Source organism: Dendrobates tinctorius, unplaced genomic scaffold, assembly GCF_039654945.1.
Source record: "Dendrobates tinctorius isolate UK_male_01 unplaced genomic scaffold, ASM3965494v1 ptg000046l, whole genome shotgun sequence".
Lineage (NCBI taxonomy): Eukaryota > Metazoa > Chordata > Amphibia > Anura > Dendrobatidae > Dendrobates > Dendrobates tinctorius.
This window is the reverse complement of record NW_027361714.1, coordinates 64,130,956-64,152,267: the sequence shown is the minus strand read 5'-3', so window position 1 is coordinate 64,152,267 and position 21,312 is coordinate 64,130,956. Positions and strand designations below refer to the sequence as shown.

General features: G+C 43.4%; 1 protein-coding gene across 2 annotated transcripts in view; it reads right to left on the bottom strand.

The window, feature by feature from the left end:
- Window positions 1–21,312, bottom strand: part of LOC141089503 (amine sulfotransferase-like) — a 110,317-nt gene that overhangs the window by 53,234 nt on the left and 35,771 nt on the right. Inside the window, exons 2-3 of one of the 2 annotated variants that reach the window (XM_073575957.1) lie at window positions 21,043–21,196; window positions 19,781–20,953 (exon numbers count right to left, since the gene is read on the bottom strand). The exons of the other annotated variant lie outside the window; for it this stretch is intronic. Coding sequence (XP_073432058.1) covers window positions 20,125–20,953; window positions 21,043–21,196 — 983 coding nt within the window. The 3' untranslated portion in view covers window positions 19,781–20,124. Of the gene's footprint in view, window positions 1–19,780; window positions 20,954–21,042; window positions 21,197–21,312 lie in introns of those variants that run through there. 2 annotated transcript variants of the gene reach the window in all.

The window sequence follows — 21,312 nt, the reverse complement described above, 5'->3', positions numbered from 1 at the left end:
ACACACTTTTGGACACTGGACACTTTTGGATTGTGTGAGGCCCACTGATATCTGAGCGCTATGTGACAGGCTCGATGGCACAGCTGTGACCTAAGTGACTAGAGGATAAGTGAGATTTTGAATCTCTGCACGCACTTTTGGACACTGGACACTTTTGGATTGTGTGAGGCCCACTAATATCTGAGCGCTATGTGACAGGCTCGATGGCACAGCTGTGACCTAAGTGACTAGAGGATAAGTGAGATTTTGAATCTCTGCACACACTTTTGGACACTGGACACTTTTGGATTGTGTGAGGCCCACTGATATCTGAGCGCTATGTGACAGGCTCCATGGCACAGCTGTGACCTAAGTGACTAGAGGATAAGTGAGATTTTGAATCTCTGCACACACTTTTGGACACTGGACACTTTTGGATTGTGTGAGGCCCAATGAATATCTGAGCGCTATGTGACAGGCTCGATGGCACAGCTGTGACCTAAGTGACTAGAGGATAAGGGAGATTTTGAAACTCTGCACACACTTTTGGACACTGGACACTTTTGGATTGTGTGAGGCCCAATGAATATCTGAGCACTATGAGACAGGCTCGATGGCACAGCTGTGACCTAAGTGACTAGAGGATAAGTGAGATTTTGAATCTCTGCACACACTTTTGGACACTGGACACTTTTGGATTGTGTGAGGCCCAATGAATATCTGAGCGCTATATGACAGGCTCGATGGCACAGCTGTGACCTAAGTGACTAGAGGATAAGTGAGATTTTGAATCTCTGCACACACTTTTGGACACTGGACACTTTTGGATTGTGTGAGGCCCACTGATATCTGAGCGCTATGTGACAGGCTCGATGGCACAGCTGTGACCTAAGTGACTAGAGGATAAGTGAGATTTTGAATCTCTGCACACACTTTTGGACACTGGACACTTTTGGATTGTGTGAGGCCCACTGATATCTGAGCGCTATGTGACAGGCTCGATGGCACAGCTGTGACCTAAGTGACTAGAGGATAAGTGAGATTTTGAATCTCTGCACACACTTTTGGACACTGGACACTTTTGGATTGTGTGAGGCCCACTGATATCTGAGCACTATGTGACAGGCTCGATGGCACAGCTGTGACCTAAGTGACTAGAGGATAAGTGAGATTTTGAATCTCTGCACACACTTTTGGACACTGGACACTTTTGGATTGTGTGAGGCCCACTGATATCTGAGCGCTATGTGACAGGCTCAATGGCACAGCTGTGACCTAAGTGACTAGAGGATAAGTGAGATTTTGAATCTCTGCACACACTTTTGGACACTGGACACTTTTGGATTGTGTGAGGCCCACTGATATCTGAGCGCTATGTGACAGGCTCGATGGCACAGCTGTGACCTAAGTGACTAGAGGATAAGTGAGATTTTGAATCTCTGCACACACTTTTGGACACTGGACACTTTTGGATTGTGTGAGGCCCAATGAATATCTGAGCGCTATGTGACAGGCTCGATGGCACAGCTGTGACCTAAGTGACTAGAGGATAAGGGAGATTTTGAATCTCTGCACACACTTTTGGACACTGGACACTTTTGGATTGTGTGAGGCCCAATGAATATCTGAGCACTATGAGACAGGCTCGATGGCACAGCTGTGACCTAAGTGACTAGAGGATAAGTGAGATTTTGAATCTCTGCACACACTTTTGGACACTGGACACTTTTGGATTGTGTGAGGCCCAATGAATATCTGAGCGCTATGTGACAGGCTCGATGGCACAGCTGTGACCTAAGTGACTAGAGGATAAGTGAGATTTTGAATCTCTGCACACACTTTTGGACACTGGACACTTTTGGATTGTGTGAGGCCCACTGATATCTGAGCGCTATGTGACAGGCTCGATGGCACAGCTGTGACCTAAGTGACTAGAGGATAAGTGAGATTTTGAATCTCTGCACACACTTTTGGACACTGGACACTTTTGGATTGTGTGAGGCCCACTGATTTCTGAGCGCTATGTGACAGGCTCGATGGCACAGCTGTGACCTAAGTGACTAGAGGATAAGTGAGATTTTGAATCTCTGCACACACTTTTGGACACTGGACACTTTTGGATTGTGTGAGGCCCAATGAATATCTGAGCGCTATGTGACAGGCTCGATGGCACAGCTGTGACCAAAGTGACTAGAGGATAAGGGAGATTGGATTGCTTTTAAAAAAGCAGTTTGCGGAGCAGTGGGTAAACAGCAATGCCAGCCTGTCAGGAAGCCTTAAAAGGCAGCCCAAAAACCAACACTACTGAGACACCACAATATAGCCTCCCCTTGCACTGCACACACAGTGACTGGTGTGTTGTGCAGGCCAAATTGCTATCAGCAGCAGAAGCAGTTTTTTTTTCTTCTCAGCAGGACAAAAAAAAAAATTGGGCTTGCTTTTAAAAAAGCAGTTTGAGGCCCAATGAGTATCTGAGCGCTATGTGACAGGCTCGATGGCGCAGCTGTGACCAAAGTGACTAGAGGATAAGGGAGATTGGATTGCTTTTAAAAAAGCAGTTTGCGGAGCAGTGGGTAAACAGCAATGCCAGCCTGTCAGGAAGCCTTAGAAGGCAGCCCAACAACCAACACCACTGATACACCACTATATAGCCTCCCCTTGCACTGCACACACAGTGACTGGTGTGTTGTGCAGGCCAAATCGCTAGCAGCAGAAGCAGTTTTTCTGTCTTCTTCCCTGCCTAACGCTCTCCCTACAGAATCAGCAGCAACCTCTCCCTATGCTAAGATCGGCAGAAGTAAGATGGCGGTCGGCGTGCACGCCCTTTTATACCCCCTGTGACCCCCACCAAAGCAAGCCAATCACTTGCATGCCCTTCTGAAAGATGGTGGTGACCCGTGCCTATGTCATCACGTTGCCCACAGTGTCCGTGGATCCTGATAGGCTGAAAAAGAGCGCAAAACAAACTTTTGAAACGCGACTTTGGCGCGTAAGTCGCCGACCTCGTGGCCGACCTCATCCTAGGGTCGGATTTCGTTTCATGAAACCCAACTTTGCCAAAAGTCGGCGACTTTTGAATTTTTTCGACCCGTTTCGCTCAACTCTAGTCAGGAGTACTCAGAACTTCAGGTATCTCATGCAGAATTTCGACATCGGGCTCTTCTCCATGCCATTCAATGTCCTCCTCCACTATTTCATCCGACTGTGCACTAGGTGTGAGCCCTACCTCCGCCTCTTCACTGGGGTTGTTGTCATCTTCGACGTTCTTGGCGCACTCCGGCTCCGCCTGATTCACCTCCACACTCCTTTAAAGGGAATCTGTCAGTAGGTTTTTGCTATGTAAACATGAGGTTGCTGTGACTATCTGGCATGGGGTAATCGCTTGACTTCCACTTCTGTGATTAGCAGCTCAGTGTCTATAGACTATGTACACAGAGAGCCTAGTGTGGGCTGGATTAGTTTTATCAGCTCTGCTGCATTGCTAAGTCTAAGAACTATGATTGTGTCAGAATGTTAGCACAAAGTAAACTAAATGATACATCAATGGATGCTTTGGTCCACATAATAAAAGTCTTTTCAACTGTAGAATTTGGTAACTGCCACTTTTCAATTATTTCTGGAGGACGTTGGTTAATTCTAATGTGAACACCACCATTAGCTGCGGTATATGGCAAATATTGCTCTACAAGAGAGGGCAACTTATGCTATTATAAATTGGGACTGGTGCCTGTATAGCTCCTCTTTATTTTTCATCATAGGATTTAGGGTCTCTTTGCCTACATCATGCTGCTCTCAGATGAGGTAGCAAAAATCGACTCACAGATTCCCTTCATTTAAAAGCACATAAAATAATGCTGTTTACTTAACTGCATCCTGTGACCTCACTGGCTTTTCAGTTCCTTATGGATGTGCCACTTTCGAATATGACATGAAAGACCACTATATTTTCACTGTGATCCTGTCGCTACTGCGGCCTTGAAGTATTCAAAAACACTGAGAGCATTTAAATTGCATCAATGTTTTAAGCAGCTTAAATAACTCCTTCCTCTGTCACTCCCTCAGCTCCTTGCATCACAATTTTGAGGAGCCGATAGTTGCTAAGGATATTAAAGGCTTAAACAGGCTATCCACTACTCTAACATTGATGACCTATTCTACACATACCCAACACCACTGCTGATTAGCTGTCATAGGTGACAGAGGACGCTGGCTGGAAGTACTTGCTTGCTGAGTTAGCCGTCAAGTTGTAGTGGCCAGGACTTAGTTAGTACTAGACATCCATGTCCTACTCAAATCAACAGGAGGCAGATGTGTATTACCCCGCTGTGGCAGCTACAAGTAGACAGCCAGCTCTGCAAGTATGCATTTCTGGCTGGCGGCCACCGCCACCACCGATAACATCTAATCAGCAGGGGTGCTGGCTGTTGGACACCGGGCCGATCAGAGATTGATGACCTATCCTAACGATGTCAGCTATTCTCTTCCTAATGTCAGCTCATTAGAGATGAGTGAGCACTAAAATGCTTGGATGCTCATTACTTGAACCAAGCAATTCCTAATGTTCGAATGATTGTTTCAAGTAACGATAATAATGGGAGTCAATGGGAAATGTAAGCATTTTTCCGACAGACCGTAAAAAAAGGTCTGGGGGGGCAGTGAAAATGTTGAAATGGATGTAAAAAGTGTTAAATGAAAGGAGAACAGCATGGGGAAGACACCTGGAAGCATCTTTGACTCCCAGATCACTGCTGAGAACAATGGTGTGACACTTTTTCTCCAGTGAGAAGTTGGCGTTTATTGGAAAAAAAATGTTAAGAAACATTCTTTCCTAGACACTAACTTGTATATAAGGAAAAATGTAAAAAGTATTTAAAATAAATTAATAATTTAAGTAAACCAAAATATAATTTTTGTATTAAAAAAAATTACATTTCAGTGTAATTTATGGTGTAATTTATAAAGGAATCAAGACCCCCTTGAAAGCACCAATTGGAGTGCCTGTTAAAAAAATTACAAAAATGTGGTTGTGGTACTTCAACACCCATAAAGGCTCTGCACACAGGGCAAAGCCAGGAAAAAATTATAAAGAGGGTCATCCATACACCCTTAAAGGCAACAACTGGTTGGCCTCATTCAAATATTAAAAACACTTTATGTGCTGTTGTTATCTGGTGTTGTGGGAAAGTTGAGGCTAATCAAGGCTTTGTTCATTTTTATCAGAGTGAGCCTGTCAGCATTTTTTGCTCACATGCAAAAGCACCTGTCTGTTATAGCCCCCCTGGTGGCACTAAAAACCCACTCAGACAAGATGATAGCGGCAGGGCAACACAACATAGTGGGACAGCTCTGGCCAGATGTTCAGCTTTGAGTCAAAATAGTTGATGGTCAAAGAGGAATTAGAGAGTACGCTGGTTTTGTCAGCCAGGTATTGCTTAACCATCTTCAAAAACTTTTCCCTACTTGTCAAAAATACCTTGTCATCATGGCCTGGATGATGGGAGGGTGTCATAAAATGGGCCAGTGCCTTTGACAGTGTACTACTGCCTCTGCTGTACTTAAGTGTGTTTCTCCCTCAACTCTCTTTCTTGGATGGGCAAACAAGCTTGCACCATGCCTCTAGCATTGTCTGATGGGAATTTTTTCAACAGAGCTCTCCACCTCAGAAAGGCAAGATGCAAGATTCTCCTTGTAGCGTGGGTCTAGCAGGGTGAACAACCAGTACTCTCTTTTGACCGAGAAGTATAAAGGAAGCTGGGTCAACCCCTGTGAACTGAGACCAGATAAGCTCACGCACCACCTTCACGGGGCAGAGACTTTCTTCTTCCTACATCCTTCGTTTCTCTGGACTCAAGATCCCTCGTCAGGACCACCAGGATTCATCGCCTTCGACCGGATCCAGAATGCCTCCTTCTTCAGGACAATGCCAGATCCCGAATGCATCACAGCCTTGGCTTCCACGCCTGCACCCAGGACTCCCAGTACTGAAAGTTGCTGGTTTGATAAGTTTATTTACTTTTGTATTGTTCTCCTAGTTGCCTGAATCAGCTTATCATTCTCGCTATATCTCCCTTGTTGAATCTGTTTATTATTTCCCCACTTCTCCCTGCATGGAGTATCCACTGTAATATTAAACCCCCTTTAACCCTTGCTCTGCATTGGTCCATCACTACATCCCACGTTCCTGCTAGAACCCTTCATGCGAACCTGGTGTCATTCCCCGGCTCTTGAGCAACCCCATTACATACGCTAACATTATCAAATGCCCCCTTTAAGGTAAGGTCCCTATTTTGAGGAGTCCCAAACTTCTCTTCAGGCACTTCTAAGTCAAAGAGGTTGGGCTCCTCTGTCCCTGTTCCATCCTCCTGTCCAGCAAGGACAAATAGGGGAAACTCCTCCATCTTTGATTTTGATGGAGTTTCTTCCTGTGGGATCTGGCTTTTGTCCGAGACACTCTATATATCCCCCTTTGGCCACAAGTACTAATCCCCCAGTATTACAGGATGTAACAAGTCTTTTAGTACCCTAACCTCATGGGCTTAGTACCACAGTCTGTTGCCATGGTCACTCTGACCCTGGGGGAGTGCTTGGAGTCTCCGTGTATGCAGAGGATGCCCATAAACTTATCAGGGATCAACTGGTGGGGCAGTGTAGCACTGATTAGGTTCACTAGACTTTCAGAGTCCAAAAGTTCAAGAACCAGTATGCCATTGATGGACATGGTACATGCCTGTGGCCCCTCACCAGGTTGATAGTCCACACTGCAGGCAAGATAGGCGTAATAGAAACACCTCCTGCCTAGGCTACAGTCCATTGGTTCAGGGGACATATGACACTGGGTGTCTATGTGTCCAGTACTGTGACATCACCAACAGACCAAATCCATAACAGGAGCTTTAGGGGACTCCTCAGCAGGATTGGGACATTCCCATTTGTGGGTCTAGATGCCCTCAGTGGTGAGCCTGTCCCCTTTGGGTATCCGAGTACAGGGAATTGGCAATGTCTGGTTTCCCAAGGTATTTCTCAACAGCCTTATACCTCTCCACTAGACTATGAAGGTTTTCCACATTCCAAGGGTCACTTTGGGCAACACAGGTCTGTATTGGCTTGTGAAGGGAGTGGATGGAACTGTCCATCACCACGCGCTTGACCATCTGGGCAAGAATGGAAGTCTCTGCCTGCAACCACATTATGACTAGATGCACAAAGTCAAACATCTGCGAGTGAGGGGACTTGACGCAAGCATATGCCCAGTAGTGGACTCGCTGAGCTCTAACCGACATAGTTACTCACAGGCGTGCCAAGATTTCTGTCTTTAATGTGGTGTATTCTTTGGCATCCTAGAGTGCTAAGTCATAATATATCTTTTGGAGTTCACCCTACAAATATGGTGCTAGCACATCTGCCCACTGCTCTGGTGGAAGTTTCTCCCATTCAGCCACCCTCTTGAAAACAGTCAGAAAAGCTTCCAAATCATCCTTGGGGTCATCTTTTGCATGGCTCGTCTTACCGCTTTCCGGATGTATGAGTCATCACCTGGAGTTAAGGAGGAGACTGCCAGCCTGACATGAATGGCCTGTGCAAGGAGTTCCATCTGCCACATTGGCGCCTCTTGTTGCCATTGCTGCTGCTGTGCCAACAGTTTATAAATTTCCTGTTATGCCATTTGCTGCTGTTGACTTTCCAGCTGCTGCTGCTGTTGGACCTGGACTAGATGCTGGACTAGATGCTTGACAAGCTCCTCCATGCTGCCTGACTTCTCCTGCTGGATGGCAGATTTTACTCAGGACATGCAGTTTGTCCACAGTCACTATGCGTGTTCCTGGACCATTGTCCGCATTCGAAGCACCAACTGTGAGGGGTTGACTCACTCAGCTGCTTGCAGTGGTAAACACAGGAATGCTCCTTGGGTAAATCACCTGCTGGTTTATTAGTTCAGCATAAACCATAGCAGAGTTGATCAAAATAAACATGGTCTTCCTTGCCTAACGGTAAAACAAAAGATAAAGTCCTTATGTTTGCGGGATTCGACCTCTCAGATCATCATCTGTCTTCAGCTCATCCTGATAAAAGGTGAAGTGTCTGAATCTGTGCTGCTGAAGAATCCAGGAAACCGATGGTTACTTTAAAAGACTTGTTAAAATCTTTATTCAGAACGGGTTTTAAATGTCAATGTGTTTCGAAGTCGCTCAGGGCTTCTTCCTCAGGACAAAACCCAATGTGTAGAATAACATATCTAAACAGTTTTTATAAGTCTTAATTTGGAGAAAAAAAAATTCCAAACCAGGCACTTGTCATGTAAAAGTTCTAGCATTGCAACATTTGAAATCATGTGATAACAGAAAAGTTGTAAAGAACTATGTATATGTGGTGCATATCTGATCATGAAATGATTAAAATAAACTAATGAAATAAATAAAATGTGCGTCCGAGAAATGAAAGGTAAATTAAAAAATCAAATATGTGGAGTGTTTTTTTTCATTAGATAGAATACATGGAACCCATGTTCAATAGTTGACTGTGAACAAGAGCACAGCGATTTAGTGGGATCTGCCACTGATGAGATCAGAAAAGGCAATTAACCCCTTAACCACTGGAGCTGTTTTTGGTTTTGCGCTTTCGTTTTTTGCTCCTCCTCTTCCCAGAGCCATAACTTTTTATAATTTTCCGGCAATCTGGCCGAGTGAAGGCTACTTTTTTGTGGGACGAGTTGTAGTTTTGAATGACACCATTGGTTTTACCATGTGATATACTAGAAAACGAGAAAAAATTTCCAAATGCGGTGAAATTGCAAAAAAGTGCAATCACACACTTGTTTTTTTTGTTTTTTTACTAGGTTCACTAAATGCCAAAATTGACCTGCTATTATGATTCTCCAGGTCATTACGAGTTTATAGACACCAAACATGTCTTGGTTCTTTTTTTATCTAAGTGGTGAAAAAAAATTCCAAACTTTGTAAAAAAAAAAAAAAAATTGCTCCATTTTCCGTTACCCGTAGCATCTGGATTTTGCGTGATTTCGAGTTGGGTGAGGGCTTATTTTTTATGTGCCGAGCTGTCATTTTTAATGATACCATACTGGTGCAGATACGATCTTTTCATTGCCTGTTATTGCATTTTAATGCAATGTCGGGGAGACCAAAAAATATAATTCTAGCGTTTTGACTTTTTTTCTCACTACGCCGTTTAGCGATCAGGTTAATCCTTTTTCTATTGATAGATCGGGCGATTCTGAGGGTGACAATACCAAATAAATCCATGTTTGATTTTATTTTGCGGCAGCACGGTGGCTCAGTGGTTAGCGTTGCAGCGCTGGAGTCCTGGGTTCGAATCCCACCAAGGACAACATCTGCAAGGAGTTTGTATGTTCTCCCCGTGTTTGCGTGGGTTTCCTCCGGGCACTCCGGTTTCCTCCCACACTCCAAAGACATACTGATAGGGAATATAGATTGTGAGCCCCATTGGTGACAGTGATGAAAAATGTGTGCAAACTGTAACGCGCTGCGGAATATGTTAGCGCTATATAAAGATTATTATTATTTTTATTGTTTTCTTTTGAATGGGGCGAAAGGGGGGTGATTTGAACTTTTATATTATTTTAATTTTTTTTATATGTTTAAAAACATTTTCTTTTACTTTTGGGATGCTTCAATCATCTCTATGGGAGACTAGAAGCTGTCCTAGCCCAATCGGCTCTACTACATAGAGACGATGATCAGATCGCCTCTATATAGCAGATTTACTCAGTTGCTATGAGTGCCGACCACTGGGTGGCGCACACAGCAAGCCGGCACTGACAACCATAGAGGGCTCCAGGAGACTTCTGGTCGTCATGCCAACACACCAGTGACCCGCGATCACATGACGCAGGTCATCGAGGGGCGTATTTCCGGTGCGATTGCCGGAAGAGCTTGTTAAATGCCTCTATCAGCGTTTGACAAGCAGTCTTTAACGGGTTAGTTGCCGTGGGTGGATCACAATTCCACCTACAGCTATTCTGTGCATTTGTCAGCTGTTCAAAACAGCTGATATGTGCCGGGAAAGATGTGGGCTCACCGCTGGAGCCCACATCAAAGGGAGGGAGTCCGACATTGGCGTAAATATACACCTGATGTCAGAAAGGGGTTAAAAGCCAAGTGAAGACTGGATACTATACAATAAATCTAAGGAAAGTGCTATGTCTATTTGATGTAGAATAAATGGAGACTTTAGGTTATATGAATAGTGCAAAAAAAGTTTTCCATATATAGAAAAAAAATGTAAATTAGCACTCATGTAACCTGAGTTGTGATCACCAACGCACTTACTCAGTGTGCGCTGGAACTTCATCTGTGGTAGCTGCGCCATACCATTATGAAACGGTCCCCTGGGGGGGAGGAAACAAGTGATAAGCACAGGGGTTGGAAAGTGAGAAAAAAATTAATACAGGAGATGGCTATTTGGGTAAGAAGTTTAACAGGTAGGACAAAAAATTATCTACTTGCCGCTCTACCTCCTGTCTCCCGGGGTTCCTTTCAGTTATTACAGCATAGCGTGGCTACCACAGTCGAATTTCCAGTGCGCATTGAGTCAGCGCATTTGCAATCACAGCTCAGCTTATATGGGTGCTAATTCACATTTTTTTCAATATACTTTATAAAAAAAACTGTTTTTGCACTATTCACGTAACCTAAAATCTCCAGTTATTTTACATCAAAAGCTGGGGTCAAACTTGCAAGAAACTCGCATGAGTCTCGCACCTCAATACCCAGCACTGCCGCCGACACTCAGGACCAGAGTGTGCAGCTGTATAATAATAATAATAATAATAATCTTTATTTTTATATATAAAAATACATACAGCTGCACACTCCGGTCCCGAATCCCGGAGGCAGTGCCGGCCATTGAGGTGTGAGACTCTGACCCTGGCCAAATAGAAATAATGTTTTCCTTAGATTTATTACATAATATCCACTTACTATTTGAGAATTTGTTCTCTTCATTTGGCTTGTAATTTCATTTTATTTGGAGATTGTAAGCTTTCACGAGCAGGGTCGTCTTATTTTACTTTAATTACTGTATTGTTAACGTTGTTACTTATGACTTGTGTTTTGTGTTAAACTGTAAAGCGCTGCAGAATATGTTGGCACTATATAAATAAAGATTATTATTATTATTATTATTATTATTATTATTATTTTATCATCTCATTGGTTGCAGATCCCACTAAATCACTGTGCGCTTGTTCACAGTCACCTAATTTTTGGAAGTGCATTAAGCAGCAGGGTGGTTTGCTGGAGAATGGAAAAAAAACTTTAAATCTTCTGCCTGAGCGAGTGTGAGTGAGCTGAGTGTGACCAGAGTATAAGTGCAAACGGTGGCTCAGTGGTTAGCAGTGGTTGGGTCCTGGGTTCGAATCCCACCAAGGACAACATCTGCAAGGAGTTTGTATGTTCTCCCCGTGTTTGTGTGGGTTTCCTCCGGGCACTCCGGTTTCCTCCCACATTCTAAAGACATACTGATAGGGAATTTAGATTGTGAGCCCCATCGGGGACAGTGATGATAATATGTGCAAATTGTAAAGCGCTGTGGAATATGTTAGCGCTAAATAAAGATTATTATTACTTATCTTTTCTGTCTGGTGCAATCCCCATTAGGAATGTGCTCCACTATTGGCAATGCCATCCAGTGTACATCTTGCCACATGTATGCAATCCTTGAACAGCCGGTCGAGGGTGCATACTGCTGTGAGAGATGTGAGCACGTTGTGTATTTGAAAGTCCAGTTACTGGATCTAAATGTACAGCTGGCAACACTGAGATCCATAGACAATATGGAAAGGAGTATTCTGCTCACTGAGCAAACGCTCAATGGGATAGATGAGGGATGGTAGGTTGGAGCTGCAGTACAGTGAAGCAGCAAGCTGGGTGACAGAAGACGGTGTAGAGGGAAGAGTGCCAGGTGTAGAGTGCCAGGGAGGCTAGTCCTGATCTGACACACCCCAATAAGTTTGCTAAGTTGGCGTATGAGGGGAGTGTCAGTACAGGGTCAGCACTGCTGCAGCAAGGCATGTCCTCTGAAAGCCAGAGGAGTGTCTGCTCCAGTAAGGGGGGAAATAGGAGAGCAGGGCAGGCCAGACAGGTTCTGGTAGTGGAGGACTCAATTATTAGGGGAACAGATAGGGCAATTTGTCACAAAAACAGGGATCGTTGAATGGTGTGTTGCCTACCTGGCACTATCTGTGAAGAAACTCACAAAACAAGGAAATGAAGTTACATTTAAGCATGATAGCTGCATCATCTCAAAAGAGGGCCACACACTAGCAGAAGGAAAAATCACAAATGAACTTTACCAGCTTAAATGCAAAGAGTGTGTGTATACTGCTCAGGAAGAAAGGCACAATAACTGCATTCATGTATGGCATAGGCGCCTAGCACACAGAGACCCAGAAGCAATAAGAAAGTTAGTTCAAAAGCAACTAGCTGAGGACATTACAATTGATCTATGTAACCAGATAATGAAATGTACTAGCTGCATCAAAGGGAAAATGTCTAGAAAAGCTTTTCCTAAGAGAAGTACTACAAGAACAGAACAGACACTAGATTTAATACATACAGATGTCTGTGGTCCAATGAGCACTCAGACTCCTGGGAAGAAGAGATATTTTCTCACATTTATTGATGATCATTCAAGATATACAGTTGTCCGTCTGCTTCACAGAAAGAAAGAAGTTCCAGAGAAACTTGAAATATATCTAGCTGAGGTATATAATAAATTTGGGAGAATGCCAAAGATTCTACGTGCAGATAATTTGACTGAATACACAAGTAATGAGACACAGAGAATTTTAACCAAAAATGGAATCCTATTTCAGACCACTGTACAGTACAATCCTGAGCAAAATGGTGTCGCAGAAAGAAGTAACCGAACACTCTGTGAAAGTGGTATGTTGTTTGATGCAAATCTGCCCACAGCATATTGGGGTGATGCAATCATGACAGTTTGCTATCTTAAGAACAGACTACCAGGTAAAGCTACAGAGAAAACTCAGTTTGAGCAATGGAACAGCAGAAAGCCAAAACTACATCATATAAGAATATTCGGAAGTAAAGCGCTTGTACATGTTCCCAAAGAAAGGCGAACTAAGTGGGAATCTCATGCTAAGGAAGGGATCCTGGTAGGCTACAGTGAAACCCAGAAAGGTTATAGGATTCTACACCCAGAAACAAACAAGGTCACAATAAGTAGAGATGTAGTGATTGATGAGAACTTTGTGTCCCCCAAGTTTTGTGACATCACGCCAGTAGTCCAGCTGAAGTCACAATTACAAGACAATAACAAGGAGGATGTAGAGGTCTGGCTGGATTCTTCAACCACTGAAGGAACAACAGAAAAATCAGGTGAATCTGAAATCAGGAGATCTTCAAGATCAAACAGAGGCGTATCAGTTAAACGTCTATCCTATATAGTCAAGATACTACCTGAATCAGAGCCGCAGTCATGGGATAAAATGCAAGAACTACCTGTCCATGAAAGAACAAAGTGGATCAATGCTGCTAATGAGGAAATCAAATCGCTTCATCAACTTCAAACTTGGAAACTCACCAAGCTGCCACAGGGCAAAAAGGCAATCAAGTGCAAGTGGGTCTTCAAAACCAAATATGACTCTGAAGGTAAAGTCCACAGATTTAAAGCAAGGTTGGTGGCAAAAGGATATTCTCAAAAGCATGGCAAAGATTACGATGCTACGTTTGCTGCAGTCGCTAAACAGACGACGTTCAGAGCCTTGTTAGCTGTAGCTGCTGTACAAAAGATGAATGTCAGACATTTGGATATAAAAACTGCCTTTTTAAATGGTGACATTGAGGAGGACTTATACATGACTCAACCTGAAGGTTATGTAAAAGGGGGTGAAGAGAATCTTGTTTGCAAACTACAAAAATCCCTTTATGGTCTTAAGCAATCAGCAAGAGCATGGAATACCAAGATGAATAAGGTCTTGTTGGAAGAAGGTTTTGAAAGAGGTCAAGCGGATCCATGCTTATACACAAAATATACAGATGGAAAGTGGATGTATATTCTCTTATATGTGGATGATGTGATTGTAGTTCATCAGGAAGACGCAGAAATTGGAAAAATGGCTGAAATTCTGAACCAGCATTTTGAAACGAAAGACCTTGCAAATGTGACATATTATCTAGGAATCCAAATCCAGAGAGCGGAAGATGGAAGTTTTCTTCTAAACCAAAGTGCAAAAATTAATTCGATTCTGAATCAGTTTGGAATGTCAGAAGCCAAAGGTATATCAACCCCAATGGAACCATCCTACCTGAAGCTGGAAGGAGAAGATGACCTGTTGCCAAACAATGAGAAATATCGTCAGGCAGTGGGGCACTTCTATACATATCAACTATGACTCAACCGGATATCACAACAACAGTTGGAATCCTTTGCAGATATGTGGAAAAACCACACCAAAGAGACTGGAATGCTGTTAAGAGACTTCTCCGATATTTAAAAGAAACGCAAGATGTAACTTTAAAGCTGTCTGCAACGGGAGATCTAGAACTCACCAGCTATGTAGATGCAGATTGGGCTGGTGATTCGCATGATCATAAATCCACAAGCGGATACTTGTTTAAAGTTGGAGAAAGTTTAATCTCCTGGTCTAGTAGGAAACAAGTGTCTGTTGCCTTGTCATCTACAGAAGCGGAGTATGTGTCCGCAGCCTATGCAAGCCAGGAGGTCATTTGGTTAAGACAATTGATGGATGATCTTGGCACACCGTCAACTCAGCCGACGGTTATTTAAGAGGACAACCAAGGATGCATTAAACTTGCATGCAGTGAAAAGATCAGTGCTAGAACCAAGCACATTGACGACAGACAGCATCATTTACGTGATTTGATAGATCGTGGCATAATTCAGTTTGTCTATTGTGAAACTGATAAGATGGCAGCTGACATTATGACAAAGCCATTGCCACGAGCCAGGTTCCAAGAATTGAGGACCACACTGGGACTAAGAGGATAAGTAGTTGTTGAGTGGGGGTGTTGAAATAATGCATATCGATCTGTATGTACAACAACTACTACTGTACTGTTTTATATATTGTGCATATTGTGAGATTGTTAACAAAGTTCAGTGACAAAAAAACAGACAGGATGCCCCCTCCTTCTCTTCCCTTCTTGCTGTTGTAATGCTCCCATGCTGCAAGCCACAGCAGATACCAGACTGATCCTGATCACATTTCATGCTGTAAGCTGTTCAACCTGGATATGAATAAATCTACATTCTGTGTTGCTGACTCTGGATGTTACGCTGATTAATCCGCTGCTAACAATTTCATTGGTTTATTTTAAACATTTCATGATTAGATTTGCACCTTATATACAGTATATAGTTGTTATTTCCAATTTTTCTGTTATCACATGATTTCACTTTGACATGACATGTGCTCGCTTTGGCATTTTTTTCTTCAAAATTACTGCTTATAAAATTGCCTTGATCTGTTATTTTACACACTGGGTTTTGTCCTGAGGAAGAAGTCCTGTGCGACTTCTAAATGCATTGCCTTTTAAAACCTGTTGTGAATAAAGCTTTTAAAGAAGCCGCCAGTTTCCTGGATTCTTCATCAGCGCAGATTCAGACACTTCACCTTTTATCAACTACCGTAATTTACTTTGGTCTGCTGACCCATGTTCTGCTGTAGCTGATTCATGTGAATAACATGCTGCTAATGTGCAACTCTATCAGGTTAGTTAAACACCCCTGTTTTTAACTCACCTTGTTACCAGTTAAGACCCTATTGCGCTTGTTTTGCGCCCCAGTTTCTGCAATATTATTTTAGCTCCTCCTGAAGACACATCTGGAGAATTTCCTCTGGAAACACACAACCCAGAAAGAAAAACAGTGGCTGCACATTTAACTTCTCAGCCACACCCTGGAGGTGGAGATATGATATGGTGAGTAGGCGTCCCGCCCATATCTTACACCTACTCACAAAACCCAAACCCTTGTGATGGCTGGTTAACCCCTTCACCACATAGCATGATGGAGAGAAACTTATGGGTTTAAGATCGCGGAAGAAAGCAATATTCGTGACACATATCTTCCCTCATATACAGTGCCCGTGACTCTGTCACAATATCTATATACTCAATGAACACTTTAGTGCGCATATACTCTCACATATATGCACATCAGGACAACATAACCCCAGTTGCTACATCCATGATACACACACTACATACAGGACATGCACAACAAGCTCCTGGACACATACATTTACAAACACATAACTACTCATTACACTTTATGGAAAAAATTGCACATGCATATCTACACATACAAACTCGCATTTTGACACATGGAATAGTCTGTTATACTGTCAGCGGGAAAAACTACCATACAAAGTTATCCTGTGGTTATTGTGTCTGTTGTTCTGCCTAAGGCTGGGGTCACACTAACCGACGCAAAATATGGTCCGTAGTTTACTGGCGTAATACGGATGAATGTCCCCTAAATAGTGCTCCGTATGTCATCCGTAAGCAAGGTGCGGTCGCGTATTTCGTGCATGTAAGCATCCGTATGTAATCCGTATGGCATCCGTATGCAATCCGTATGCTGAGATTTTCTCGCAGCCTTGTAAAATGGACATTTAACGGTTTTGAGGCCTGCTAACAATTTAAATCATTAGCCTGCACCCTATTTATACACTCAAGAACAGGTGGCTGCCTCAATTCTGTCCATTTGTGACCTTGCTTTCATGAGGTGTGTTGGTGTTCTTTGTGCAACATGGCAGAGGGTCTCAGTTTCACCACAACTGAGCAGGTTCTCTTCAACTGGCTTTTGTCATGCCGCTTTGGCCAACCATACCCAGTGATAGTGGATCCGTGGAGTAGGAGACGCATGTAGGTCAATCCACTTTTGAGGCAACGACTCACAAGAGGTCATTTTCACCGCCTCTATTCTTCTCTGCGGGAGCATCCAGTCAAATTTTACCAATACTGTCGCATGAGCATTGCGACATTTGATCAACTCTTGAAGACAGTGCGCCCTGGGATAACCTTTCAGGACACAAGGATGCGCAAAGCTATATCTGCAGAGGAGCGACTTCTACTCACAATACGGTATGTACTACAAAACCACATTCTCTAACTTCATAATGTGTGGGCCAAAGTATGTATTTTTTGCTACTTGGACTAAGTTTAAAGCCCTCATCTTCGTCCACATATGTTTAAACTTACAGACCAGAATGTTAGGTCAAATATGTACTCAATATCACTTAGTCATTGTGCAACCAAATATGTGTGTGTTAGTCTATCTCAATTCCTACCAAGTTTAGTCGGTATGTAACTGATTTTTTTGGCATTTCTGCACTCTAAAATTATCCATTTCTGTTGTTCTTCAGCTTGCTGTCCACTGGCCTGTCTTATGCCGCCCTCCACCATGAGTTTCTCATTGGAAGATCTACCATTTCGGGCATAGTCAGGTCAACATGAATAGAAATCTGGACAAGACTCCATCTAGTCGTCATACCCGAGCCCAGGATGGAAGACTGGTTGAGGATATCAAGGGACTTTGAGGAGGAATGCCAGTTTCCGAATTGTATTGGGGCCCTTGATGGCAAACATATCTTGGTGCGTAAGCCGCCAAACTCTGGCTCCACATTCTTCAATTATAAACAATACTTTTCTGTTGTATTGTTGGCTCTGGCAGACCCTCAATACAAGTTTATAATTGTTGACATTGGGGCCTATGGAAGGACGGGAGACTCTCGAGTCTTCAATACTTCCATAATGGCTCGGCGGCTACGCACCAACCAGTTGGATATACCACCACCACGCCAGCTACCATGCTCCACTGAAGAATCAGTCCCTTATGTCCATGTGGCAGATGAGGCATTTCAGTTAACGCGCAATGTCATGAGGTCATATCCCCGGCGCAACCTTGACCACAGGCGCAGAATTTTTAACTTGCGCCTATCACGTGCTAGGCGACTGTTGGAGTGTTCCTTTGGAATTCTTTGTGCCAAATGGCGGGTACTCCAGTCTGCCATTCAGTTGAGTGAACAAAATGTAAATGAAGTTGTTAAAGCCTGTGTGGTTCTTCATAACTTCACCAGGATACATGATTGTTCCTCCTCTGCTGGTGTTGTGCGTAGGCCGGACAATGTGCGTAGGGTGAGACCACCTATCAACCCTCAACGTAGACCGCTCTCTGGCCTCAAAGTGCGTGATATTTACACTAATTACTTTATATCACCTGAGGGGGCAACTTCTTGGCAAGAGCATGCTGTGTCTATGTTCTAATTTTTGGTTTGATGTGTGTCTAAATATATATATTTATACCCCTTCTGATTCTATGACTGTTTCATGGCATTGGTAAGCGTATGTTATTATGCTGACACTGTTTTTGAAAAATCACACAGATACGTAAAGTGTAGTTGACAAATTTTTACTTTTGCCTTTTTTTTTTTTTGTTTTTTTAAGGCAAACATATTCTTGTCATCTTAAAACTTTGGCAATGGGCCAAATTGCCCTTTTGGCATAAGCAAACTTTTTTGAAAAGTAACATTTTCAAACACAACACAAATTTACATTATGCAATAACAACATTGCTACATTCGAATTTTACAATCCAAAGGAAAAAAAGAGGTGGTCTCCAGCACCAAAATTCTTGCTAAAAGATAACACTCACATTTCTTCAGATTGTTTGCCAATCATATTAATAATCCACCATGACAGGCAAGGCTACCTTATGCCTTTCAGACAGATATTACATGTCTGTACAAAAGAGAATATTGAACCACGCTATACTGTAAAGTCAAAGGATAAAAATACAATACTCACTTGTTAAGACATAGAGAAAGCGTGATGTTCTTAAGGCTGGTCGCCTTGATTTGTGACTATAGTTAGCTTGCAAAAAAGTGACTACTTCACAAAGGCCAGCACGTCTTTTCTAGGCATTAGCAAGTGAGTAGTGTACTTTCATCCTTTGACTTTACAGTATAGCATGGTTCAATATTCTCTTTTGTACAGACATGTAATATCTGTCTGAAAGGCGTAAGGTAGCCCTGTCATGGTGGATGTTTATTATGATTGGCAAACATTCTGCAAAAATGTGAGTTGTCACTTTTGTCACAAAGTTTGGTGATGGAGACCACCTGTTTTTTTCCTTTGGCTTGCTATTTTGAGCACCAGGGAAAAGCAGTGGACATCTCCTTGCATCAGACTGATTGTGGACACACAATTATAAATTCTCCTACGTTGGTGAAGGAGAAGGCGGAACAGCAGCCTGTGTTTGCTGCTTACTACTGTGGACAACATCACCCTGTGTGGGGCCATACTATTGCCCATGATGTTGGTAGTGTCCTGCCTCCTGTGAATGTTGGGGGTACTGGCCAGAGTAATAATGAGGAGGGGCATCTTGTTGGCTGTGGTAGGCACGTGTGTCATACCCACCAAGATAGTTCAATAAGGAATAAATTCTTGGACTTTAAGTGCGCTGCCAGACAGATTCAATAACCACACAAGGTTAAAAAAGTTAACCCTTTAATCCCTACGCGTTTCGAAGCATAACGCTTCTTCTTCAGGGGTTGATACATGACTACAGAGAGCTGTCATCGCATTTATACATACAAGATTCAAATTTGGCGCCCTCAAAGACACGAGGTGCGCCGCAAAGGTCAAAGATCAAAGTAATTCAAGCGTCAAGAGTTCATAAAGGTTAAACATTCCCTAATTCAAAAATAAATCTTTATTATATTTTGCAGATTTTTTAATTAGGGAATGTTTAACCTTTATGAACTCTTGACGCTTGAATTACTTTGATCTTTGACCTTTGCGGCGCACCTCGTGTCTTTGAGGGCGCCAAATTTGAATCTTGTATGTATAAATGCGATGACAGCTCTCTGTAGTCATGTATCAACCCCTGAAGAAGAAGCGTTATGCTTCGAAACGCGTAGGGATTAAAGGGTTAACTTTTTTAACCTTGTGTGGTTATTGAATCTGTCTGGCAGCGCACTTAAAGTCCAAGAATTTATTCCTTATTGAACTGTGGTGCGGTTCCGCTGTGGACCGTTGGACGTGCAGCAGGCTGACTTACTATGCAGGCTTTACTTTCTCTTTGAGAAGGTGAGTATAATACTTTCAGTATTTGTACATTTTACCCGGATAAGACCCTATTGCGCTTTTGTTTCAACCCTTTAGTGAATATAATACCCACCAAGATAGCCATATTGTCCCCAACCAGGTTGGGACCAGCCTCCAACACTGGTTGGGAACAAGTGGCCATATGGTGTGGTTGGCTAGAGGCAGACATTTGTGGCTGCTGTATTGAAGGTTGGGTAGTGGGAGGAAGGGGGTGAGGTGTAGGCCCACGTATTTGAGGATCCTCAGATCCTGCTTGAGCATGCATTTGTGGGGGGTGCCTAAGGCGCATGAGATTTCTTTGTGAAAGCTGCCACCTCTCAATATATTCAAATAATTCGTAGGGGGTATTGGGGTATGTGCACGCATCAAGCAGGATCTGAAAACATCCTCTAATACGGAGCCTGACCTCACGGGAAAGGGCACGGAGATAATTGGCCAGGCTGCGAGAGTATGCCTCCTCCCCATCATCACTATTTACTCTGGCTAAATAATTTAGGACCACAGTGTCCACATTAGTGCGGGTATCAGTGGCAGGTATTTGCCGCCTTCGGCTTCTTCCTCGCCAGGATGTGGCAGCAGGCTGTGTGGACCCCCGGATATGGCCAGTTGGGCTGCTGCTGATGTTGCCCTGCTCCTCTGCTCTTTCTGATGCTGCAGCAGCACCAGATGGTCCTGGTGGTGGGCTTTGGGGCGCAGGCAATGGCACTTCCTGACTGGAATCTTCTGCCATGCTCCTAGTAGGGGGCGAAGATGGGCCAGCCACCTCTTCCCCTGCAGACACAGGGTCGATGATGGGGTCAGTTTCGGAGCCAGCTCCTCTGTCCGTCAGGTTGGACTGAGTTCTGTTATGAAATCGAACAGAGCCAAAAATCACTAAATATTTTTGGCCCTGTAAAGTATCTGTGTAATGTGGTGTGAGGTATCTACTTACGGTCTGAGATCCAGAATTGGGGCGAGGAAGGAGAGGCGGTCATAGTAGATGTACTTTCTCTTCACATAGCCCGCATCCCCACTCCTGGACCGCTGCTGACGTTCCCAGCGGTATTGGTCCCGGATGCTTCGCCAGCGTCTCATCACATCTTCCACTGCAATGTGACAGGAAATATTGTGAAATACACATATTTGATAGGTCACATTTGCTACCAGTAGTCTAGGCATGGGGCCTTCTGTGGTGTGCTTTCTACCCATGGTGGCATATCTA